Source organism: Podarcis erhardii, assembly GCF_964252035.2.
Source record: "Podarcis erhardii genome assembly, chromosome: 3".
Taxonomy (NCBI): Eukaryota; Metazoa; Chordata; class Lepidosauria; order Squamata; family Lacertidae; genus Podarcis; species Podarcis erhardii.
In genome coordinates, this window is record NC_138507.1 from 47,489,981 (window position 1) to 47,517,026 (window position 27,046).

A 27,046-nucleotide genomic window follows, 5' to 3' on the forward strand; every position below is an offset into this window, starting at 1 on the left:
GTCCACATGCCAGTGATAAGTGTGGCCATTCCACACATAGGGGCAAACAGCTCCCCCCTTCTCAGAAAATCCATGCAGATCAGCTAATTTCAAATGTTTGAGCTAATGACTGAGAAGGTGGAGATTTGGATTCCCATAGGGGTGCTGGGCTCTGCTCACCTCAGAGCTATCTCTACTTTGAAGTGTGTAGAATTATAATTTTTTGGCCAGAGCTGCAAATTCTGAGGTCTTGAAGAGCAAAGAAACTGGCTTGGGGGGTGGGATCAGGTCCCCAAACTGGGGGTTAGCCACCACTGCTCTAGAAAGAGGAGGAGCGTCATGGAATGATTAAAACTGTCCCTTGTTATGCTGGAGTGGAACTGGGTGGTGTGAACAAGTTTGTGGAACAGGGCTAAAGGCTATAGAAAGATTGAAGTCTTTCAATGATGTACTGTATTTAGATTGATATTATAAAACAAGTCTACTGAAAGTTATAATGGAATTGCCACACTGGGGAATATCTCATATTTGCTAAAATATAAAAGCCAATATATTGTCAGTTGGTAGAACTATATAAGGATGCTGAACAACTGTCTGTCTACCTGTCTGTCTGTCTACCTATCACCCAGAGCCAGCCTCAGGGATCATCAGCATTGTTGGGCAACAACTGAGGCCCATGGCCTTGCGGGGGCCCTCTGCCAATCCCTGGAATCTCTTGGCCCTCTTGTTGCTTCCTATTTAACTGCTCTTGAATCAAAAGGAAAATTAGGGAAGCAAGAAGGACTCACATACCTCCCCCAACCAACACACACTCTCTCTTTCTTGAAATTGGTGGAAACAACCCGGAGGGAGGAATGAACAGGTAGTGGAAACAGTAGCAAGGAGGTAGGTATGCCCAGTTAGGGAAAAGGGCGCACTGAAAGAATTTTGTCATAAGACCTCACCACCAAAAAAAAACCTACCCCCATTTATAACTGGCACTACTAACAGCTTCTGGGATATTAGTATTTTCTGCAGATGGCATTTTTAGTTCCATGCTGTGCATGAGGAACTAGCTAAGGAACCCTGAAGAGCATGTATAAGCGCACACAAAGACCTATAGGTCTTTGATGATAATGTGACAAACCTGCAGAAGGGCTGAGAAGAACATCTAGTTTTTCTTCAAGCAAGGAAGCAGCTACATGGCAGCTAGAGGGATGTGTTATACTTAATGCATAATTAGTTTTTGATCTTACTTTCATTACAGTATTAGAATTCAGATCTCCAACCTAAAATTATCCAGGTGATCAGGGTTGTTGTTTTTTATGAAACTCCCTTCTCTATATGAAAGTGAAATTTAAAGGGTTGCACTTTGAAATAATCTGTTTTCTAATATACTATTGCAAGACATTGATAAAACAGACAGTACAGAAGTTAATCAAAAAACACAGTACATTCACATCATTAAGTGATCTTTTACTTTAACAAATCAAATTCCAGAATACCTACATTTTCACATTCCTCACACATGATAGTGCTAGTCAATTCACCAACAAAGATCCTATCTATGAAGTTCATCTTCACACCCTCTCTTCCATATGCTGCAAAAACATTACCCTTTTTTAAAGGAGGAAACACATACATCCATTCTAAAAACAATTCATTCTAGGATTTTCTTCTGAAAACAATTAGTGCATTGTAAGTAAACATCTGCAATACTATCAACACAGAAACGTTTCCATTCAGCAGTACTTAATACAGTTTTTGAGAGTGATAAAACATTTAGTTTTTATTTCTGTTTCAGATAGGTAACAGCATGTATTTCAAAATGAGGGATTAAAATGCAAAATATGACTATACCTATCCATATACCAGTACTCTTACATAGTGAACATTTTATTATGCTATACAAAGCATCAACAGCACTTCAGAGTGATCCCACTATGTTTTTCCTCCTTGAGTAGTCTGCCTTAAGTATTAAAGAACTAACATTTAAGGCAGACAGCTTTGCGGGGCAGGGAGAGGAACTTTTGGTTTTCGTATTCAAAACAAGACTCCATAGTAACTTGTAATAAGATATCAAAAACAAATACTTTAACATAAATCATAATGCTTGTGTTTTAAATTCATAGCTAAAAATATATTCTGGCTCATGTTTTTTGTATGTGTGCTTTGATATTTTGACTCATGCAGCTGTTAAGGCAGTCCTGCTGGTTTTGCCTGAACTTGCTTCGCAGTAAATGTGGAATGTGGCCGTATAAGGTTACAGCCTTATATCTCTGTCTTACAGGGTAATTTATGGACAGCTTAATGCCACAGTTTCTAAGTGGTGATTTGCCTTGAACTAGACTTCACAGACTCATCCTCCAAGGGCTGAGAAAAAGGGGAGGGTGTTATCCATTCCTTACTCCTCTAGCCTTCCCCAAATTGAATCCTCAACTTAATTAGAATATGTATACTTGAGCAGAGGGCAGCGAGCAGGACTTCCTGACCCACTTAAAATTCTAACTTCTCCATATAGATTTTATACAGAGGGCTAAAGACGGAAGACAACCTAGCTATGTGAATCATAGATATGTGAATCATAGCTAGACCAGAGAATCACGTTACAAGTGTAGAACAAAATGATCAATGGGAGTGTTTTGCATGTGCACTAGATGGCACCAGAATAATAGGCACAAGCCCTGAAAAAGCCACACGGAACCTCCAGTGTGAGTCATCTGAATGAAATTACATATTCATGAATACAATATTTCATAGTCAATTCATCTGCAAAAGGAAACTCAAACCAGACTCTGTGCAAGTTAACACAATGGCACATTTGCTAAATACCTTTGACTTTCCTTTTTGTCTCTTCGTCTGCAGTTTTAGTGGTTGGATTATTGAATGCTTTTAAGATTGCAGCTTGTATGCGCTGTAAGAAACATTCAGCACATATTTTATTTGTGAAAAGTTCAGACTTGCAAGTATATATAAGTGAAAAATATTAAACGGAACAAACAACAACAAATAAGAAGAACACTCGACAATACTGTCAAAAATACGTAGCCTCTTACACTTTATACATTGTCAGTAAATTTGAAACTTAAATTGTTAATATTAAAGGTTTCCTTCAGCTGCCCCACTTCAAAGATAACTATGTTTCTTCAGGCAAGTAGCAAACTGATTACAGAACTGTAGAATGATTATCTTTTTCCCTCCCTTAAAAAGCCATGGGAGAAACCCTGAAATGCCAAGTAGAAGACAACAAAATTGCCACCCTAATTTAATTGTTTTAATGGAAAAATGCAGCTGTATTTACTGAGCCAGCTTTCTAACATAAAGGACAATGACAAAAGTAATTAAAGTCAACCCCGTATCTTGGTGATGGGGTATTTGTTACAGGGCTCAGAACCTGTGGCTCACCAGATGTTGTTGACCTACAACTCCCATCATTCCTGACCACTGGCCATGCTGGCTGGTAGCAAAGGGAGTTGTAGTTCAGCAGCAGCAGCAGCTGGAGGGCTACCAGTTCCCTGCGCCTGACATAGAATCTATAAAAAAACACACTGGTATGGTATAATGGCTAAGAGTGTGAACCGAAGTGCCCAGTTTGCTTTTGCCTCAATGTATATGAATATATTTAACATGTTTCAGCTTTCTCTCTCTATAAACAACAGAAGCAAAGAGACAAGGCAATCAGAATTGGGCCTGTGTTGCATGCAGGACAGAGATTAGCTCTTTTCCCCACTGTGGTCCAGATTGAAATAAAATACACAGACACACACTGAACCTCCTGTAAACCCTGCCAGGGAAGATTCCATCAGAGTCAATGGAAACTTTATTGCTAGGACTTATAATGACTTCAGGGGGATACAATTTCCACTGGGACTACTGGGGAGGGAGTGGAAAGGTTAACTCCTTCTCCCCATACATCATGGTTCCAATCCTTAGGGATGCCCCCCTAGCACAATTAACAATTGTGTTAGGGAGAGTGAGGCCACACACACAACTGAACTTCTGAAAATAGAAAATGTTAAGTATTAAATAAAACCATAATGTTTGGGGGTGGGTTATAGCTAAAACATATATGAACATGGCATTCAATGAAAATCTAATTATATAATCCACATGTAGCCAAACATTTAAGTACCTTAAGTATCTTCCAACTAAGTCATGTTTTACTATGCAATGACATTCTAGATAAACTCATTCCTCACATGTGCTGATAAGATGTGTCAGTGTCAACATCAGAAAAGAAGAGGGGGGAAATACGATTGTATTTCTAACTTAGAAATGATGTACTTGCTCCACTTATACACCTTAAACAGAGAAGTACCATGATAAATGTATTTTGAAATATTAACTACATCACTAGTGCACCAAGTAACAGCTTCTACTTCACGAGTATCTGACCTGGCTAGTGTATTAGCTCCCAGTGCCTCAAGCTCTTTGTTCATCTTAAATCCAACAATATACTAAAGAGGGCTAATCAATAAATAACTCAGCAAGTTGGATATCATAAATGGGTTTAAGGCCATAAGCTACTCCCTTTTTGTTGGGATGAGTGCGTTGAACCATTTATTTAGGTCAAAGAAAACATAGTCTTTGAAGGGTTTGGGTGCAGCTAACAATGGCATCAGACATTAATCAATTAGCAGCAGGGTTCAAATACTTCAAGCCCTGGTGTGAAGCATTTCCAGTGCACAATGTTGGAAAAACCAGACAACGTGCAATTTTGACTGTGGTATTGACTATTTCCATTTGCTGTGCCGTTTTCAAAAAAGGCTCACTTATACATTAATGTAATTTAGAAGGATGCAAATACAAAGAACACTAAGTGTTTGGGAATAAGGAAGCATTCAGAGTCCACAAATGAGATTATCAGCATGAATGAAAATTTGAAAGCACTTTAACAGGAAATAAAATGCAGGATCGACAAGCAATAGAAACTCCCTGCACTAAAAAAAAAAAAGTTGTCATAAATTTTAGTTTAAAATAGTCTTTATATTATTGTATTTTAAAGGATCAGAAGATTTTTTATTTTAAAAAATAAAGATCATATTTTTAAAAATTATATTTTAATTTATGCAGAATAGATGGTTCAGAAATAAAAGTTTATTATGGGGAAAGTGAAAAACATGGCTATTTGGCATTTTAGCAAGACTAGTCTAAACTTTTACACTCAGAGTAAATACATTTAAGAGCAGCGTGAAAAACAGGAAGTTTTAAAGGATTCTGGTGGCAGACAGATTGCTCTAGGCTTCCCTTCAAATAAAAAACAAAACACATGGTAGTGACACTCTCTAACAATAGCACGATTAACAGCTGTGGGGTTCCCATGACAGACAATGTTGCTCATGTTTTGTTTCAGACTGGCACAACTGTCACGGCTCACAAGATTGACCAGATCTACAAATCTGACATTTTCAGTTTGTCACACATCTATAAAATCGAAAAGGGGGAAGGGGGGGAAATCCCAAGAGCTTTTACTAGTAATGTCCCTTGCTGTGATGCCTGAGGTGATAAATTCTCAGTTCATACTATTCCACCATTATGGCAAAACGTGGGTTTAATTGTTATCAGGGATGGGATCAAGCTTTGTTTGTCCGTAAGTGGAAATGGGACTAGGAAACAACTTCTACGCACCTTTTCTTTTTCTGGTTTAAGTAAGACTAGAATGCATAATTATTGGCAAGGTAATGAAATAAACAAATAACTTTTAAGGCCCAGCAAAGGGTGTGTGCTAATTTTGGTTTATTTATTCTAACATAGTATTGGCCAACATTCTATTATAGGCAAGCGTTTTCTTGCTATAAAATTTTGCACAAAGCGATCAAGTGTTTCAAGCTATCAGTTGTGAAAATTAATATCTAATTAATACCTAAACAGAAAAAAATTCCCCCATTTCTACTTTTGGTTCTAAACTAAAGCATCAGCATGTCTGAAGTGCTCACGCAACAATCTCAATATTTCCCCTCTATGTTTAACCTATAACTTTATTAGCTAATTAAGCATTAGGGATACTTTTATACTCCAACACCCTAATAGTGTACATGTAAAACCAAAGCATATTGTAAGCAACCTTGTCCACCATACACGAAGAGCATTTCAATAAAAGCAAAACATGTTGTGTGATGATGACACAGCTGGACTGTGTGACACAGGACTGTGTGCACCCCATTACTTTGGTTTATTTTCCAGCTGAACAAGTTAGAGGGAGATCCCAGGACAAAGAAAGCAGTTTCCACATTGACTCATGCCATGTAAGATTTTCTCGTCCTTATTTACACTGTACAGTGACATCTAAGACTTGTGGCTTCAAACCAAGGATTCCACAAGCTATGGCAAACAACCTGGTGAGTAGCCAGACCTTACTGAAGCTAAGGAGGTGTAAAATTACTGAGAGCCTTATGTTAAATTGCCCTCAGATTACTAAACAAAGGAAGACATGAATACAACTAAATAGGAACAAAAAGGAACAAAAACAGACACATATTTGCTACTATTGCACAGATGTGTTACCTTTGCTGGGCCTGGAGTCCAGGGGTCCTCTCCATGCAGTAATATCTTTAATATAGACTCATAGAATTGCAGAGATGGAGGGGACCACACGGATCATCTCATCCAACACCCTGCAATGCAGGAATCTTTTGCCCAACGTGGGGCTTGAACCCAGATTAAGAGTCTATTCTGCTTGTCTCAACTACCACATCAGAGCACCAAAAAAAAGTTGAAATGTAAATTTAAGTCTACTGCCTACTTATTGATTTACAAACATATCACCTTTGTCTCTTCTATTCTCATTGCATCTAGCAAATAGTGGAGAACTTCTTGGCTGTCCTGCTGTTGAAATCCCTTAAAGCGAGGAGCCCTGCAAAACGGGAGAGAAGAAATGAGTACGTCTCTAGCAGATGAGTTTTCAGATTCACTAATAAAATCATACGTTTTCTAAATAAGGTAATTTATATACAAATGTGTGTTTGCTAAGGAATCAAAAGAAAACCATGGCCAAAAAGAGAAAACCACAGCAAGAAACAGGAATATATAAAGGTGAAAGGGAGGTGGAAAGCATATAAGCTTCAATATGAGACATAGCTGAGAGGCAACAAAACTCAAAACTGTAGGGGCAACGCTTGAGAAAAGAAACAAACTTATCACAGTGGTGTCAAGTTTCTCCTACACAAGTGAATGGCTGCCATTTGCTCCTATGACAAAAAATAAATGCTGGAATTGTAGCCAAAACCACCAATCCACCACCTCTGAGATCAAATGGCTGATCTTAAATCTGCAGAGATGTTCACAAATTTTCAGAAGGACAGTCCACAGGGCATTACGATTTTAGAATAAATGCTGGAAATTTACAGACCTTCACTCTGAACACATAATGACATGGGTTTTTTTAGTTCCAGTAAAAAATATGTAAAGGTACTTGAGTTTTGGTATATTGAGGGTTATACAGCACCTATTATAAAGTATATGAAGGCTAATCTTAAAAGTCCTACAATATGTAGAAGAGCAGGTAGCTTGCTTCTTTGTTGAAAAGAGTAGCAGAGTATTGTCACATTGGTGCAGCAAACAGGGGGCATTTCATTAGCAAAGAAAAGGAGTGCACACTGCCAGCTGTCTTAGATGCACAATGCCAAGTGCTTAATGAAAATTAAGAATAAGTTTTAGCTCACCATTACCAGCATTGTTCCTATAAAAATATTCAACTTTCCATAAAAAGACTGTGGCCCTGTTCACACATAATAGTAAAATATAGTTAATGGTTTATAATAATCACACCTGAGTGGTCTCTTTCATTCTTCCCTGCTTGCGCTAGGGAGAAGCCATGCAAAGCCAGGCTTTCCTGGTAATCAAACTGGATGTACTGATCATAGTTTGCTAAAACAAACCATGATCCCTGGTTCAGGCATAACACAAAGGGAGGGATCAAATTCCCCACTGCCTGCTCCCCCCTCCCCCCCAGCAAATATACGGAGTAGTGAAAGAGTCCTCTTAGGTGCATTCACAATAAATTGTTAACTGTGGTCTGCCCAAGCAAGACTGCAGAATGCAAATGTGATAGATACATGTATCAGGCTTATAAATCGTGATTAGCCATGGCAAGTATGTATTGTATTGTCTCAAGGTGAAGAGGCCAGAAAGCATTACAGAAGTTTGATCTTTATTTATTTTAGACCTAAACACAGATCAGCTACAGACTTTGGTGGACTGATTTCTTAAACTGAAATATTATATTCAGAGACTGGTCAGTTTTAAAACAAACAGTAATTCTTACTGCAGAATACTATACATTCTTATCTAAGCTGCCACTGAAAGGCACTATCTCATGGGAAACTGAAACTTGTTTGTAAATACCAGTAAATGTCAAAGCCATTACTTATTTGCGTAGAGAAGTGGAATGGGACACATGCACAACGCCTGTCCACTCCTCTTGATATACAATCCAGAGTATAATTGACAGAACACAGCTTATGGTGATATTTAATAAAACTTGAAGTTATGGGGAAAGAAAGAATTTCCTGCTTTGGCCTGTTCCACCTTTTAATAAAATTAGAAGAACTGATTCCAATTTTTGTTTTGGCCTAAGGAGAGATGTACTGAACAGTAGGAGCAGCAGAAGAATTTTCAGTGTATGTCAGCAACTTCTCCTGTATACAGTAATTTCATTTGTCATTTGCCCAACCAAGGCCTTTTCCGTCAAGGTCTTATACAATTGTACCAGTTAGTGAATACAAGAAGAAAAATGTTAGAGCTAGCCCAAAATTTCTCATAAAGTATTTCTTTCTGAAATTTTCCCTTTTTCTCACCTACAGTTGAAAAAGAAGACACCTTGCAGAACATTTTCTGAATCTTCTCTGCCATTTATTGTGACACAAGCCATCAACACACTTTCTACTGGAACTACTTACATTTTCCTCTAAAAAACCTCAGTTTTACTCTCCCCACGCCCACCCCACCCCCCGGCCATTTTATTCACAACAAGTACTTGTGAAGTAGGCTAGGACAGGCTAAGAGATGAAGGCTGGCCCAAAGTCACACACTATAAAGGTGTACACACACAGCAGTTTAAAAATACAGCAGTTTAAAAATAAGACATTTCGTGGTTAAGCCAGTTGCTTAAGGCCTATGAGCAATAAATATTAACGTCTGTTAACATACAATACTGCACTAAAATTCTTAGTGAGAAATGGAAAGATATCTACAGGAAACCTTTGTCAAAAAAGCTAAAGAAAGAAGAGTGGGGGAGAATGTGTAGGAAAGGGGAAACAGAAAAGCTCTAATCAGCATTGATATGTTCAGATTTGACAACTAAAAGATGTGCATTCTTGTCTCCTTGAAAATATGCTCCAAGCAAGATCCTTGGCAAAAGTGGAGGACTCTAAGATGGTTGGTTGAACTGACCGTTCACAGATGTGCTAACATATGGAAGCCAGTGTCAATGCGCTACAACCTGTTGTACAGTGTCAGCAGTATAAATGACAGAACAGGTTGAATTCCTGTTAATGGCCATAAGTAGTGAAGGACAACTGTGACAGCTATGTCATGGCAACTCAAGTCTACCATCTCAATGCTCAACATGGTACAAAACAGAACTGTTTTGAATAACACCTAAATATTTAGCCAATACTTAGATATAGCATCTATTCATTTTAAGTGAAGGAGAATTTATTTTAGGTAAAACTTTCATGATTCAATTGTCAGTACATTTAAACCAAATATGCACTGTTAATTATCAACTCCAAGGAAAAAATTAAATGTCAAGACTGCCACCCTGGATTCCTTCAGGGAGGAAGAGCAGGATATAAACTAAACAAACATTTCACTGCATCAACCAAGCATCATCATGGTAGGCATAGAAACAGGTAAACAGAAAAAGAACCAGAATACTCTGATCTGCAAAACAAGAAACAATGTTTTTCTTCATCAAACAAATAGCTGAAAACTTAATGGTGTAACTTAAGAATGGGTGGGAAAGTTTTGATAAACATTTTTATGGACAATAATAAATATATTGTAGCAATATCTATATCAAAGGTTTATCACAAGAAACCAGTATGTCACAAGAAATACAGTATGTCACCAGTATGCCAGGTTCGAGTTAGTAGTGAATTTTAAAAGCTTAGAATTTAAAAATATTTAAAGTCATAACAATCTTAGATTACTTTTTGACCCTCACTTGCAGAGCCCCTTTCAAAGTGCTCCGCGAGACAGCACTTCGAAATGGGCTTAGTGAGACCCAAAAACAAGCCCCTTCCAAAGTGCTTTGCATAGGGCAAGGAGCCTCTGGCCCTTGGACTTAATCAGGTCTGCCAGTGGTCCATGAGGCTATTTCAGACAAGCCACAACCACATGGAGAAGGTAGAAGACCAGTTCAGCCAAAAAAGGGTTTGCAAGCACTGCCAATGAGCTGATCTGTGGTGTCTGCAAAGTGCTTTGAAAGGGGCTTAGCAAGACTCCTGTTTGAAAGGTGCTGTGCAAGTGCAGGGAAAAAAAGCACCTGATGTCATTGTGATATTAAGTAACTGACTTTAAAACTTGGCCCCAGGAGAGCCAAGGGAGATAACAATCCACCATACCCCCCAAGAATGGACAGTAGGTACCACTAATCAGCTGTTCAGAAGAGCCAGCAAACTCTCTTTTGACTGAGCCAGATTTTTACCTGCCACACATGTGATGTCATATATGATGTACGGTGTAGGGAAGATGAGTGTGGCTTGGATGAAGTGGCCTTGTGGACCAAACAGGGAGGCCTGGCAGACCTAATCAGACCCACGGGTCAAAGGTTTCCTACCCCAAATTTATGGGTTTTATAAAAGGTGCATCTAACGGTGGAATTCCAGAATGTTTGCTCAAAAGTCTCATTGAATTCAGCAGAGCTTGCTTCACAGATCTTAAGCCACAGATTTAAGGCTGCAATCCTAAATGTTTGTAACTAGGAAGTAAGCGCCATTTAAAACAGTGGCACCTATTTCAAAGTAAGCATAGTGGAGAATCTCAGGCCCAAGAGCTAGATGAAACTCTTCAGATCTCTATTTACCTCTCAGTACTCTCCCTAAGCCACACCTCTCTCTGGCCCTGTTCCCATGCCTTTCCTGAGTGCTTTTGCCTGGCTGAAATATGTGTCCTAAAAGTGTGATAATTATTACCTTGCTTGGGGATAAGTGTGTGTATGTTTGTGTGTGCATGAACACAGATCCCTCCGTTGCTCTGCCCACATACATAGTTCTACCCACTTGACCTGTGGAACCACCCACCACTAGAATGCAGTCCATAGAAGGTTCTTTGTGAAGGAACATGGCCTTGAGGCTGAAAATTGTATATATGATTTACAGATGTATAGGATTGTGTAGCTGATGCCTTAAAAAATATCTAGAGCAAAAAGAAGTGAAACATATACTAAGTGGTGGTGTTTTTCAATCTGAACCATCTGTGGTTATCCAGAAAAAGAACCAAGATGAGACAAGTTCCTCTTTTGCCTACTATGTGACCTTCTCCTTTTCTTACTGGATTTTCTAAGCTCCAAATTACAAGACACCATAGTTATCACTGCATTATTGCTAATAAAGCACAAGTTTGGATTTTTTAAAAACACCAATAACTGCATTTTTTGAGCACACCAAGCAGAAACAAAGCTCCACTTTCCAATTCAGCTGAAAATCTACTCAGTAGCAAGGAGTACTGCCATAATACCTGGCTTCACAATTTCTTCCACTGATAAAATTACCCAGCCGTAACAAATAAAAGAATTATTTATGTCCTCTTAGTACATAAATGTTGTGTGAGCCACTAAGTCTCTAGATAAGTCAAAAGTCTGCATCCCTAATATTCAGAATAGTGGAAAACAAACAGAAGGGCCCTGTAGCTATGCACACAATCTGTCTTAGCAAAACGTCTGACAGCTGCAACACTAACAAAATTAACAGTGGATGAATTAGTACCAGACGCAGAACAGTTGCTATAGAAAGAATCATCAATTTCTTTCTTTCTTCCTCAAAAACCTAACAGTTAAGAGGGAAAAACTCATATATATGCCGTTTTATTTCAACATCATACCCCAAAATAAATTTCTACTGATCTAAATAAAAAGGATTATGTTAGGCAAAGCATTTCAAATTTAACGTGTGGATGCCATGCATGTGAAACATGCTACCAACGTGAAGTTGCTCTTACTTTTGACAGAGCTGGCTGAAAAGAACTTTGGGAGAAAGAGGCCCTTTTCCAGTTTCTTTCATGCTGTGGAGGAACAGGAACATAGCTGAAGTCAGTGGCCCAGGACTTGAAAGGTTCACTACCAAAGGTTCCTTTAGGATCAAAATAAATACCAGACGTTAATTCACAGTAATTCCTCTTAATTTATAAATGTATACTACACAGTTGATGAAACAGCTAATTAAAATTAGGAAAAGGGGGGAACCCTAAACCTCTCAAGGTTAGGACTTCATGTGTAAAGAAAAACAATTTGTAGACTCCTATATTTAAAATATAGCATTTTGTTTGAGGACAGTCTACTTGGTGAGCATTTTGAAGAAAGAACAAAGCAAGATTTAACATGCCTTGCCATGTATCAACATAAGGAAGTGCAATATATAGACTAAAACACATTTTACAAGGATAATTTTTTTAAAAAGTCAAGTGTGATTTTTTATTTTGTTTTAGAGATGAGCATGAAAAGACATATGGGGGTTGAAATGTTATTTGGAGACAAAATTGGACATCAGTTTCTCCTTAAAACAGTAGTTTTCAACCAGTGTGCCGTGGCACCCTGGGGTGCCCTGAAGGATGGTCAGGGGTGCCGCAGGCAACACTGGCCTCTGTCCCTCTTTCCTTTTGATGCCCTCTCGCGCCTCTGCCTCCTAAAGGCTTGCACAGCTGTCTGTTGCAGCAGTCCTGGCTACAAGTTCCCCAGGTGAATAGCGTCTGTGGGGCTGGCCAGGGGGTGCTGGTTGCCAGGGGCTGCAAGGAGGAGCCCAGTCAGCCGGCCCTTGCTGTTGGGAATGGGGAAGTGGGAGGCCAGGCAGGCAAGCAGGCACTGCACTGACCTTTCTTGTGCTTGCTGTGTGCAAAGCCTGCCTGGGAGCTGAGTGCCCAGTGCTGGAGCCTTTACACCCGGCAGCACCCGCTGCTGCCTCCCAAGGTAAGGTGCTGGCCTCACATTCTTCGCCTTTGGCTAGCCTCCATTGGGCCACTAAGGCTGGAGGCGTCCTCTTCCCAAGCCACTGTGGGGCAGTGTGAGGAGGCACCTCTCTTTGGGACATGGGGGGGGGCAGCTCAGAGAGCAGGGTGGCAGAGGAGTGGGGAGAGGAGAGGAGGTTTGAAAAAGGTGAGAGGCTGCCAGCTATGCATACAAGGGGTGACATAACTGGGCTCTTGAGCCCCACAGGGGCTCCACATTAAGAATGTAGTTGGTCAAGGGAGCCTTGGACTCAAAAAGATTGAAAACCTCTGCTTTAAGAAATAAGAACACTGCTGAATCTCAAGGTCCATCTAGTCTCACATCCTGTTCCAACAGTGACCAGACGACTACAGGAAGCTGGAGAGCAAAACTCAAGTCACACTTCTCTTTTAATTTAGCAGAACATCACCCCAGTCATTAATTTTATAGAACAATATGTCTAAAAACTAAAGTAGAGGCATATTTATTCGTGATCACTGAATAAATATTAAATTGGTCAAGAATATATTCACCACTATCATTTTTCAATGTCCAGTCAATGCCATTCCCAACGGAGGGTCCTCTGAATATTTCACACAAAGCATTTCTCACTAAATGCTTACCAGTTGAGATGCAGGACTCTGACCAATTTTAAGCTTTGTCCCCTTTTCTTTAACTTCACACATTAGTTCATTTAACAAGTGTGTCTGTGCCATGTTCTAAAGAAAAAAGGAAGGAAAAGGTTATAGATGACATTTAATTGTTAACTGGACTACTCTAACAAATTATTATTGAAAGAGAATTTATACTGTGGCAAGCATAATTCTCCTTAATGGCAGCAGTATAATCACAATCCAAAGAGCTCCTTTAGAACATATGTCCAGCGAGGCTTCTGACCATTTCTTTAATGTGCAGCTGCCTATGCCACATCAAAAACAGCTTTCGAAATTCCCTCAAGTTTCAAATTCTGCAAACTGCCATTTTAAAAATACATACTTCAAATTCTAACTGGTCACATAGTTAGCAGCAACAAAACTGCTTCTACACTAGCTGCTCAGTTCAAAATTATCATAGTTTTTTCACTCAACAAATAGATCAGCTAGATGACATCTTTAGATCAATGTTTCTCCTTATTCTTCCTCTGTTCCATTTAGGAGCTCGTTTATTTTGACTTTTTTAAAATAATAAAAAAGAGCAGCACAACTCCAGCAGTAGTAGATCACCTTTGTGCTACAGTTTAATTAAAGCTGGTCCTTGCACTTCTCCTTATCTCCCACTACCCCTTGAAATGCAACTACTACAAGAATAAAGGTACTGATATATTGCTAAGTAATATAAAATAATTGAAAATGTAGCCTAGCATCAGGTGAAAGTTCAGAAAACAGGATGGAGCTGTCGTAGGTAGCCAGTGCAGCAGAAGAAGGCTAACAGGGAAATTCATTGCCAGATTTTTATCAGCATATTTCGGAACCCAAGACAAAAATAAGTGCAACCTGCAGCCTTAATGAAATACATAGGTGTACTTCAGAATACGGTGGTGCACCTTAATTCTTACCTGCATGACAGCATTAAAGAAGCATGTGTTCCCTAGGTTATTAATGCCTTTAACCGGAACTGATGCCCAACTAGAGCTGATGCCTTTGCCCTTTAATATGTCACTTGCTTCATTGTTTTCTCCATGTAACCATATAGTTTTTGATGATGAACCTTTAATAGAAAAGAAATAGCAGTAACAACTATGGGTAGAAAGTCACTGTGTGCTTATGAAACTGATATAAAAGACAAAGCAGTGAAGACTTATCCACGGATGCTTGATCAGTACAACCTAATTAGAATAACACCAAGTTCCTTAAGGTAAATGAACACACTTTTTTTTGAGTTTGGGATCAGCTAGCACATGTACCATCACATGTGCTGAATACCATGTTTGTACTCTTGACCAGTGTTTCCCAACCTTGTGCCTCCAGCTGTTTTTGGACTACAATTCCCATCATCCCTGGCCACTGGTCTTGCTAGTCAGGGATGATGGGAGTTGTAGTTCAAAAACAGCTGGAGGCACAAGGTTGGGAAACACTGCTCTTGACATAGGAAGGTTTGCTAGTCAGAATCTTATTGTCCTGTCATATTAGCTGTCCTCAAACTCATAAAAGTGTGTAAGCAAAATGTTCAAACTACAGGCAATATCTGAACTTTCAATATCTGAGCAGAGAGTTGACTATATGTCCCTTGGGTTCCCTTCCAACTCATGCTTCTATGAACTACATGTTTAAGAGAATTTCTGACTCCCTTTTCTTTAACAGAAGTCTAAGATTTTCCCCAAAGGACCAGATTCGAGATACACCTTAACTGTGTTTTAATCTTTGATGTAATTTTGCTGTTATATTTTGTGGTACACCTACTGGGCTTTGCTGGAGCAATGTGATAGATAGATAGATAGATAGATAGATAGATAGATAGATGATAGATAGATATCAATTTTGAAAGCAGCTTAGGGTATGGGTAAGGAATCATCCGTTAAAAGAAAAACACAAAATTTGGCGGGGCTAGCACATGCACCTTGAACAAGCCTAAAACAGGTATTTATAATGGTAAAACCATCATGTGTGAAGTGGCTCTCAGCCTTTATCCCAAACCAGCCACACATTTAGGTGTTCTCTGCTATGAGGGCTATACTTATATGTAACTATATATCTAAATGAGGGTTGTATAAAGGTGTTGGCAGATCATATGATTAAAAAGGCTATAAAAATATAAAAGCTATACCAGACTCATACATGTAGGGCAATTTCTGTGTCTTGCAATACTTCATATATTTTTTCAAGTACATAGTAACATGCACTGTGTACATGACTCCAATGTTCAAGATGTGTAAGACACATGGTATCTATGGCCCAAAGAATTATGGATAGCAGACCATATATATATGGCCACTGATTCAAAGGGCAGCAACAATGCTGTTCTATTAGCAAAGGCATTTGAGGCTGAAAAACTATTATCCCGCAAGGCGTGCTCCGCTAACTTGAGACTTTGGGGTGGGGAGGATGATGTATATACCCAAGCATAACCCCAGTTTTCAACCCCTTAAAGTAAGAGAACCCTTAAACATTAAAACATAAATACACAATTCAGAGAACAGCATTACTTTCTGAAATAATCCTGAATATTCTGGGTTGGACACATGAAAAGTTAGTTATCAATGGAGCCAAACATTCATGACTTAGTATCATGTTGTTGGTCATCATGGTCATTTCAACCATCAATATGAAGAAATATACATCCTATCCATACTATACAGAATGCACATAGATACACCATTAAAAGACAATGTTAGCCAATTTATACATACGTATATATTTTAAAATGCAAACCAAAATATTTAAGTTTCTTTATTTCATTGACAATCAGGTCACTACAGTCCACCATATTATCCTTGATGAACATTCTTCTCAGTTTTTAGTCATGACTTAAGTCCTATTGATTTAAATGGGAACCAAGTGCAAGTAACAGTCTACAGTCTACAAACTTCCATTATTTCCCTTAATATATCCAAGAATCACACAACACTCCCCTCACAGCCTCTGTTGACTATTATACTATGTCTGAAGGGCCTTTCATGGAACTTATAAAATGCAGAGTATATGCCAGATGCTAGAAAGTCTAGTTCATAAATATTCCAGTGGTGGCAGAATTGAGAATCGTGCAGCACAATTCAACACATTCCACTCAGACATTAGTCCCATTAAGTTAATTCTGACTTACTTCCAGGCAAGTATGTATAGGATTGTAGCCTTAGCATCCTGCCCATCAGGAGAGCAAGAGCTCAAATAAGTTTGCAGCAGATCTTCTACAACTGGATGGATATCATATTTTCCCTATAACATACTTGCACTGTTCTCTGCCCACCACAGTTCACCATGTGACACGGACTTGTTAATTTAGAACAAGATGAAGCGACTGCTTGCTATTTGCCTTAACCTTTAAAATCCAATATATTTAAACAAACTGTAATATAATGTGCTACCAGTACGGTGTCCTTGTATTTCCCTATTTGCCTTATTGCTTAAATATATATGGGGCAGTGAAGTTAGACAGCCATTAACTTGTAGCCTAGAGGTAATAAGAATACTTGAGACACAGTATTTAGCCTAGATTTCTACTAGCAACTTTCATACTGTCATGGCTGCTGTACTAAATATGAACATTACTGACATCTGCAGCATTTCAAGTATTGATTAACAATGCATGTCAATGTGAACAAGTTATGGACTTAATGGATGCCAAGAGCTGCAGTGCTGCAATCTACATTTTGACATATGAATTCATTTATTTGCCCTAATGAGTTACATACTGAGGACTCATTAAGTGTTCTTGAGAAATAACTAAACAGACCTATTTACATTAATAGAACTCTCATACTGAAAGATTTCTCTATGCATTACCCTTAGATACTTACATCCTCTGTCGGAAAATAGGGAGGTGGTTGGGGAGGGTGGGGACTATAATTAAGTAATGAAAGAAACCAAATATGATTAAATATTCCTATTATAGCTGACATAAGATGGCTGAACTGATTTCCCTGCCTTCCAGTCAAAGCACATTTTTTTTGAAATTATGCCTGGGTTTGCAAAAGATGCAATTTCATTTTTGACACCACCCCCACTGCCTGATGCTCATAATGAGGCAGTTCCTATAGAATACACCCAAGTTCACTAATAGAGGCCAGTAAAAAGCAAACAAGACATGCCAGGAGATTCAGGAGCTGCTTTACTGAGCTAGTTCTCTTTGTATAAGAGTGTGTGTGTGTGTGTGTGTGTGTGTGAGAGAGAGAGAGAGAGAGAGAGAGAGAGAGAGAGAGAGAGAGAGAGAGGGAGAGAGGGGGAGAGAGGGGGAGAGAGAGAGAGAGAGAGAGAAAGATATATGAATCAACTGCATATTCAATATATTAGTGGAAACATACTTGTGCTGCACTTCCTACAACTGTGTGTGCTGTTTTCTGCATGGATCAGCTGTGTGATCAAGTTCCCCATAAGGATGGTGATGCAGCCGATCCTGCTGTGTCTCTAAGATCAGAAACCCTGAGAGGTGCATTCTCCAAATGGTGCACCCATAAAAACCTCATTCACAATGCAAGTCTCTAAAATCTCCAGTGGCATAAAACTTATACAATACGTTTATTAATATATCTCACCTAAACAGAGCTCAACAGAGTACACATGGCTCCCCGCCCCCACCCCTGGCAAATGTTATCCTCACAACAATTATGTGAAAGAAAGTTAGGCTGGAAGATAAACCCACTGAGCTTTATCACTAACCAGAGATTTGAACCCTGGATGTGTTTGTCTAAACCCAGCATCTTTTTACTACCTTATACTGGCTCTTTTCTTTTAAAAGTAAATTAAAGTTGAAAGAATTTTTGCCAAAGTAAAAAAAATAATACATAAACATACTGGTTACTTTTTATTTTAAAAAAGTCAAAATTGTGTACATAATCTGAATATTGGACTACCACAGTTGTTTCATTTATCCATCGGCATTCAACAACATCTGGGACAACATCTTAAAGTAAACAATGCTCACAAGGCCATCTGGACAAAACTGCAGGCAAAAATTAGAGCAGAAGCATATGGAAAAGCAGATTTTTCTCTCCCCTTCAGCAGTGCAGGATGACAAATGTCAAACCTAGATCTGTCCACGCTTCACTGTGCTATGCTTTGCAGCACCACCTGGCTCTCCTTGTACAGCCACCAAATATGGACAGCACTGCCACAGAGGACCATATCTGGAGGGCAAACTCAATAAAAGCATTTCATTTCATGGTTAAATGACAGCTTCACACAAGTAGCAAGGTTCTGTTTACTGAATCTCAAATGTGAATCATTCAGCGGTGGGGGGGGGGAGAGAATAAAACAAAACCCACCACAAAAAACAATGACTATGAACAGGACAGCTTTGTTACTAAGACATGAATACCCATATAATTATAAAATGCAGGAAGCCATAATTATACATCCAAACAGCACATTAGCTTAGCAGTTATCAGGAAACTGGAAATATAAAGAAAACGTGTTTTGTCAGTTCTTAAAATCCAATCCATAACCCAGACTGAAATCCTAAGCACACTTAACTGAATTCACTGAACACAGTGGCAATTACTTCTGAGTAAACATGCATAGGCTTCCACTGCCATTTAAGGTGAAGTATGAGGATGTTCAATGGGACTTAAACTGAAGAAAACATGAACAGGATCTGACTGTTAGTTCAACTGCCCTAAGAAATGAAATCTACATACTTTGGCTTAGCTGATCTTCACCTGAAACATTTTGCTTTTAATAGATATGAGAAATATTTACATGTTCATTGGCAATTTGAACTCCACAGAATTCTTAAATCTGGCTGGTCCAGATCTGACCAAAGAATTCTGTTCCTTAAACCATTTTATAAACCTCTTTAACATTCAGAGAGGGTTATAACCAGCACAGCATTCAGTTAAGGCCACACAGGCATAGGAAGTTCCCAACTTCCTTCTCCTCACTTGAAGAATGAGTTCAATGTGATCTACCCTGTCTCAGGAAACTTTGTAATGAAGTTATATTCTTTTTAAACATTTCAGTCTTACAATGTAATTTTTTTTAGTTAGAAAAGCTACAGCTCTACTGCAACTATCTATGTTTACAGCATACAGTATACACTTCACAGACATACAAGACTGGTAGGACTTCTGCATCAATTTGCTTTAACCATGTTTCTTAGAAGAACTCTGTCTTCTGTACACACGTTTCCTATATTCTTCCTGAAACAATAATTTAACAGGATGGGCAGATGGTATAAAAGTAAAAAGAAAACAAATGTTCACTGTTTTTCTTTTATCAGGGGATTATTTTGTTGTTGTTGTTGTTTTCCATTAAGTAAAATAAAAAGTGGGGAGAGAGAGAGATCAGGGAACATGTTTCAAGGTCAATGCTTTTCTCTAATGAATATTTCTCTGGAATAAAAAGCAAAGTTAATAGCTTTCTTTCCTTTTAGCACATTCACACATTGCTGTATTATAAACATATTGCCATTGTATTACAGAAAATTAAGAAAAACTGAAGCAGCAGTTTCCCCCCAATACTATGAAAAGGTTAAGATTTTCTAATTTAAATAAGATAAATCAAGTGAATGTTCCATTCTTAAATGGTTGATAAGACTATTGTGCCATTTTTTCCATACTATACTATAACACCACTGCATCAAAGAATTAAAATGGCAATTTATTTATAGGGCAATGACAGAATAAATGGGTATTGCTCAATTTCATGAAGCAAGCACAAGCCCCATCAGAATGGAGATATTATCCGCAGCGCTTAGTGATAAACTCTCTACATCTAGTTCTTTTACATGATCCCAGGCTTGAGTCACAGACAATGTTGAGGTATTGCCTATTTCAAATTAAGCAATGAAACTTAAATAGTTTTTAACTGAGTCAGCACATCTGTAAGAAAATTCTCCTTCCTTGACTGGCGGGGTCCCAAAGGATCAAGAGGCATCCCAATTAGAGAGTGTCCTTCCCAAAGCAGGTTTACTTGGTGGAATGGTTCTAGGGGGTAAGTTGGCGCCACACCTGGCTGGGTTACCTGGGTGAACCCTTTCTGTCGGGACAGCCACCCATCCGTGGCTGTCTCAATCGCTGGCAGAATCCGTCAGTGGGCATTTCTTGAACTTCTTCCAGCAAAGAAGTTCTTTGACGCCCAGTCTCCTCCTACTCTCCCTGCGCGGAAGTCTTCTGCACAGGGAGGGTGTGGGCAGCGGAGGACCCGTGCTCTCCCCGCTGGTCTCCTGCGTGGAGTCCTGGAGCCTTCTCCCCGATTCCCCCATCTGCCCCCCTCTTCTACTGGTGCTATGCTGATTTCCTTCCCCAGCGGATGGGCTGCCTCTCTCCCTACTGGGACCCTCTCCGGCATCCCTCTGGAGCCTTCCCTCCGCCTCTGGCTCCGATGGCAGTTCCCTGACACTTGGTCTTCGGGAGACAAGTGAAAACCATTCCATCATACAGAACCTTTATATTTTAAGTTGAAGAGTTATTTTTAATTCCTTGCCTGTGTTTCTCTTTTTAATTGTAGTGTTATGCCATGATTTTTATAGATTTTGGCCACAATCCACAGCTGAATTAATTGTGCTTAAACCCATTGATTAAGTCTTCTTGGATTATAGTGTTTATTAGTTGTTTTGTTTTAACTCATGCACTTCATTTTAAACTAATCCAAGAGTTTTTCACTGTGGAGTGGTGTAACACATTCAAACAATAAAAAATGAGATTTGATATGGTTTCATCAAAATGTTTTGCTAAGAGAACATGGGGCTGAAATCCCACATGACTAAATCCCCCTGATTTTAATGGATTTACTCTGATCAAATCTGCATTCAACCCTTTGTTCTCACACAAATACATCACATTCTAATAAAGCATGGGATCCACCTAACCAGTCCTGTCAGTGGAAGTCCAGCACAAGGACTTCCGCTTGCACAACAAGGCTTTCCCCCCCTCTCCCTGTCTGCACACCTCCTACCCACTCAGAATTGGCTCCGGGAGAATTGAGAAAATACTCAAAACAGCATGGAAGTGATCTTTCCATCTGGCAAGCGGCAATGTTTCTGCAGACAGAACAACCGGAAGACTGCAATATTGAATTCCACCCACTTAGTTCAGGATTCTGTTTCCAACTCTGGCAAATTCACAAACAGAACATGATGGAAATGATAATTTATTTGCCCAGAACACCTTTAAAAGACTTAAATTACATCCGCAATAAAATAAAAATAAATAGCAGCCTCCAGAGTGCATTGCAATAGCATCATCAATATTTTATAGTGTTCTCCTTCTGCAGAATATGATCAGACCCGTTCTCAAGGGAGATATTTGGAACAGTAACATGTTTCTGGATCAGTTAAGCAAAAAAAAATAGATAGCTATTATAACTATTTCCCATCAATTTCTTCAAGTGCCTGATTAGATATAACCTGAACAGAACTCTTCCTAGAATGTTTTAGACTTAGTGTTTGTGTGCACACACCCTTCCTTCTATTTCTCACCCCAACAGAGAAAGTAATAAATAAGCTGGATATCCTATGTTTCTTTGAACGCTGGACTACAAAAAACAACAACCACTAGTCAGACTATTTATTAGCATTATGTACTTCTATTGAGATACACTGCCCAAAAAAGAGCTTATATAAATCTACATAAAGAGGTAATATAAACCTACAAAGTTTAATTACACATAGTTTGCAAAAATACTATTTATAAAAATTGTACACCACTTAGCAAAAATCTTCAAGTGGTTTACATAAAAATGCAGTGTTATAGAAATATTCAATATATTAGTGAAAAAACCAGCACATTTTTAAACAGTAATTAATACTCAGTGTCAATGTTACGACTCTCAAAACATCAAGCTGCACTGCAAATTTTACAGAAACTCTGCCATAAGCAACGAAGGCAAGTACGACATAAATAAAAATGGTTTTCCTGCTCCCATAAACTGAAAGAAAAGATGCAGAGAAAATAATCTGCGTAAGCTTTGTTTCCAGTGATCAAGCACACCCTTGTTTCTAATTTCCCCCATTCCTAGAAAAGACTGGCATTCAAACTATAGCAGCTCAGCATGGTTCCTGTGTGTTACATGTGCACTGGGTTCATGTGAAACTCACAAGTGTGCCATCACAACAATAATGCACCTGCTTTACTGGCAAATAAAACATAATGGCCTGCTAACCTTTTCCACAAAACTAGGTTCTGCTGAGTGGTTACTCCTTACAAAGCCCTTGCTTTATTCTTCCATGTTGTGCCAAACATGCCCTTTTAACCAAACAGATTACTTTTTAAAAGCCAGGGCAGTGAATTGGAGGATGGAGAAAGCAAAGAAAACAACATATTGTTGGATATGGTAAACCACTAAATCATAGTTGAAATCCACACAGCTGCAAGCATTCTTTTGGGAAACCCCACACTTGGGCTTATCTCAATTGCTTAATGTAATTCCCTGGGCCAGTCATGTAGAAGTAATGTAATTTGCACATTTCTGCAGCTAAAGTTTAATCTTTACGAACTGCCAAGTCGAAAGACAGGGTCCTGCTGCCACTCTAGTCCTTCGCATCCACACCAATCACAAGCATTTTGCTTTTGTCATTCCTCAAAATGTACCCAACAGGATATCTGTGTTCTCAACACCCCCACCGCAACATCTTTGCCTTCCCTTCAAATGAATTCTCAATTAAACTGAAACAGGACAAAGTTGCCATGCCCAAGTTCTCGTATTCTTGTTGGGCACATGGTATTTAGAAAGATTTCCATGTAATAAAGGTGGCAAAGTTATTTTTCAACACACTATCATATAGCTTATATGTTTATAAAAGAACCTGTGCTGTTTGAACCACAAATACAGCAATTTTTCTTCCTAAGGGAAAAAAGGCTATTTTCATGGGCCTTTTGTATTCCTTTATATCCTTTATATTCCTAGTACAAGGCTCTTCTAAGATGTAAGGAAAACACCTCTTGTAAGATGAAACCTGTTGCAATACAAATGCAACAGCCAAAAAAAAGTATGCATTCTGCTTAAAAGCTATAGTAAAGTTAGGTAAAGGTAAAGGGACCCCTGACCATTAGGTCCAGTCGTGACCGACTCTGGGGTTGCGCGCTCATCTCGCTCTAATAGGCTGAGGGAGCCGGCGTTTGTCCACAGACAGCTTCCGGATCATGTGGCAAGCATGACTAAGCCGCTTCTGGCGAACCAGAGCAGCACACGGAAACGCCGTTTACCTTCCTGCCGGAGTGGTACCTATTTATCTACTTGCACTTTGACGTGCTTTCGAACTGCTAGGTTGGCAGGAGCAGAAACCGAACAACGGGAGCTCACCCCGTCACGGGGATTCGAACCGCTGACCTTCTGATCGGCAAGCCCTAGGCTCTGTGGTTTAACCCAAAGCACCACCCGCGTCCCTTTCATAAGTTACTTAGTAACTTAGTAATAGTAAGTTACTTAGGCACATAACTTAGTAAGTTACTTAGGCACATAACTTAGTAAGTTACTTAGTACATTACTTAGGCACGTAACTTACTTATGTATATCCTGTACCTCTTCCTTCATTACAGAATAACCTCTCAAACCTCAATACAACTAGATGTCAGGGTTTTCTAGACAGATGGCTAGAAAGCCTGGCACCGCTCTTTTGCAAGTGAACTACTGAGGTGCTCTGCAGAGTTGTCATTGAGATAGCCCTCTTACATACATACATAATTTTATTTGTATGCTGCCTTTTCCATAGTTAAAACTATGCTGAAGGCGGCTGACAACATGTAAAAAAAATACACTATCACAAGCGTAACAAAAGTAATCATAAACGATAAATAAAACATCAAAAAGTACAAAATTGAAAAATTTCCACATAAATCATATTAAGATCTCAGATAATGATACAAAAAAGTAATATCGGTAACAGCAATCCCCCCCCAAACAAATCTTCCCTGAGCAATTCCCTAGCCCACGAGTCTGTTCAGCAGCCACAGTTTTTGTAGCTGGAGTCAGCCAGGGCCCCACCCTCCCAGGCTAGGTGGGAAAAGGCCTGCAAGGCAGGGAGCATGTCTTCCAGGACTCACAGCCAAGATGGTCTCTTAAGATTCCCTACTAATTTAGGGGCATTGCTTATTAGCACTCAAGATAATTCAGTCGTTTGTTTGGTGCATGACTGTAATGTTGTGGGCCACACAGGACTCTTAAAGAACCTGCTGGATCTGCAAGCCTCATGTTTAATTTCTCAAAAATAAAAAGAGGCATGATATCGACTTTAGCCCCATATAACTTTTATTAACGCAAACTTACTTGATTCATTTCTAGTAACATGTCTTTGGAGGAAGTCGACTATCTGTGCCAAAGCCTTCTTGTTACAGTGTGTTGATAGCTCTTCATTACATTCATAACACCTAGAATAAGGATTTAAAATGTTGTCATAACGATTCTCCAGGCAAATCTTAAATTCTTATGACTTTATATGAAGTCATAAAACATTGCGATTCCTTATTTCAGGTAATGTCTATATACAGACTACATGTTACAACTACTATAAACAACATATTCATTTTGGGACCTGAACCAAGCAAATTCCCCACCACCAGCACCACCTAGACCCTACTGATTTTGGCGGCGGCGGCGGCAAAAAGAGACTGTGTAGCCACAATGCTAGGGTGAGCATACTACAGTGCCTGGATGGGGATGTCAACAGTCCCCTCTACAATCACAGGGAAGGCACAGACAGAAAGGGTTAAAACACCCCTGCTCCCAAACATATGATATTTAGTTTGGCCCTCGGTCACAAGGGATGTCCAAAGCAACATTAGTGCCAATAGAACTTTTGCAGATGAACTGTGATCTATCCCTGGAAAGGAAAGTCCCTCTTAGGTATGAGCAGTGTAGATCACTTTGCTACTGTGAATTTGACTGCTTCAAAAAAAAAAGAAAAAGAAAAAGAAAAAGCGAGGGGAACATGGAAGAGAGGGGAACATGGAAGAGACTTTGTCCTTCCACAATTCCTCCACCTCAACCACCACCAGGTGGTAGAGTGAGGGCTAGATCCCATAGCCATTACATATGGAGTAATTATCTTCTCAAACTACTACTAGAACCTCTATGTCTGATCCTATTAATCCCTATTAACAGCAGGGGTAATCTTTTTCAGGGGTTGACCTCTGGGAGGTCCAATGTGAAAAGAAGGGGTCACTTTTAAAAGTGACATATTTGGTGGGTCTTCAGGTCACAAATCCCTTTTGGCATCACAGAATCACAACACTGGACCTGCAGCAGTAGCTGGTAAAAATATTATTATTATTATTATTATTATTATTATTATTATTATTATTATTATTATTATCATCGTCATCATCATCATCATCATTATTATTTATTGTTTCACAAATTTTGGGGGAGGCTGTAGGGTGGTAAAAAAACTGTAATAAAGCAGATGACCCATAGGAGCAGAATTTTTTATACATATATATAATATTTTATATATATATAACCTCTGGGGAGCAGAAGCTACATTTCAGAGTCCACATTAACAAACTTCACATTCTAACAAGTTATTAGTTTGACATACTAGAATTATCATTCACAATAAAACAAAGGACTTTCTTTAACCTGCTTATATTTTCTTGTTGAGTAACTAAATCAAAAAATGTTAGTGCAACTCCAAGAAGAATTTCACGTACAAAAGGAATGAATCATTGGATGTATGCATACCTGTATATTACAAGGTATACAACTGTATGTCTTCCCTCACAAACACACACAGCTTCCCCTCTCAAAACACAAATTTACTTACCATCACGATCCATGTGCTGAGGTTGATTACAATGCAATGAGGCTCTCCTAGTGCATTCTGGAAATGCTTAAGCGAATGCTGGCCTTCTGAGTTTTGACTGCAGCCCTGAATTCATTAATAAAAATGTTAAACTATAGTTATCATAACTACTATGTTCTTTAGTAAAATCATCAAATTTTCTCCTTGTCTTAAGTTTCCGTTCCTGCGCTGAACTGTTGTAGCTTAAATGACATTTTGAAGACCCCTGACAAGAACAGCTTCTAAACAACCCCAATGCCTAGATAAAGAGTAATTGTTCAAAAAATGTTACTCTTTATCTAGGCACTTATAGGTATTAGGTTATAATAGACACAAAATGGCCAAACAATTTCATTGTTTCAAAACATATGCACTGCTCCAATTCTGGCTTTTCTTCAAAACATCCAGACAAAAAGACCTAAGGAATAACAAGCTGCTAGGCATACCTAAGCAAGAACTAAAGTGTTATTGTCCAGATGCCACAAATGAACAGAACTCCAAACTCTTAGTCCTAGACTGATTTCTATTGGTACTTTAGTGGAACTCTACTAAGTTGATAAGCTGCGTTATATAACTTTT

General features: G+C 39.0%; 1 protein-coding gene and 1 long non-coding RNA gene across 2 annotated transcripts in view; one reads left to right on the forward strand and one right to left on the reverse strand.

Annotated features, from left to right (window-relative positions):
• The window catches only part of USP45 (ubiquitin specific peptidase 45), a 35,691-nt gene extending 20,902 nt beyond the window's left edge, over nucleotides 1-14,789 (reverse strand). The window contains exons 1-6 of the mRNA XM_081857093.1: nucleotides 14,655-14,789; nucleotides 13,723-13,818; nucleotides 12,118-12,248; nucleotides 6,724-6,811; nucleotides 2,791-2,872; nucleotides 1,468-1,559 (exon numbers count right to left, since the gene is read on the reverse strand). Coding sequence (XP_081713219.1) covers nucleotides 1,468-1,559; nucleotides 2,791-2,872; nucleotides 6,724-6,811; nucleotides 12,118-12,248; nucleotides 13,723-13,818; nucleotides 14,655-14,660 — 495 coding nt within the window. The 5' untranslated portion in view covers nucleotides 14,661-14,789. The remainder of the gene's footprint in view (nucleotides 1-1,467; nucleotides 1,560-2,790; nucleotides 2,873-6,723; nucleotides 6,812-12,117; nucleotides 12,249-13,722; nucleotides 13,819-14,654) is intronic.
• Nucleotides 1-27,046, forward strand: part of LOC309339476 — a 464,046-nt gene that overhangs the window by 328,337 nt on the left and 108,663 nt on the right. The window lies entirely within an intron of this gene.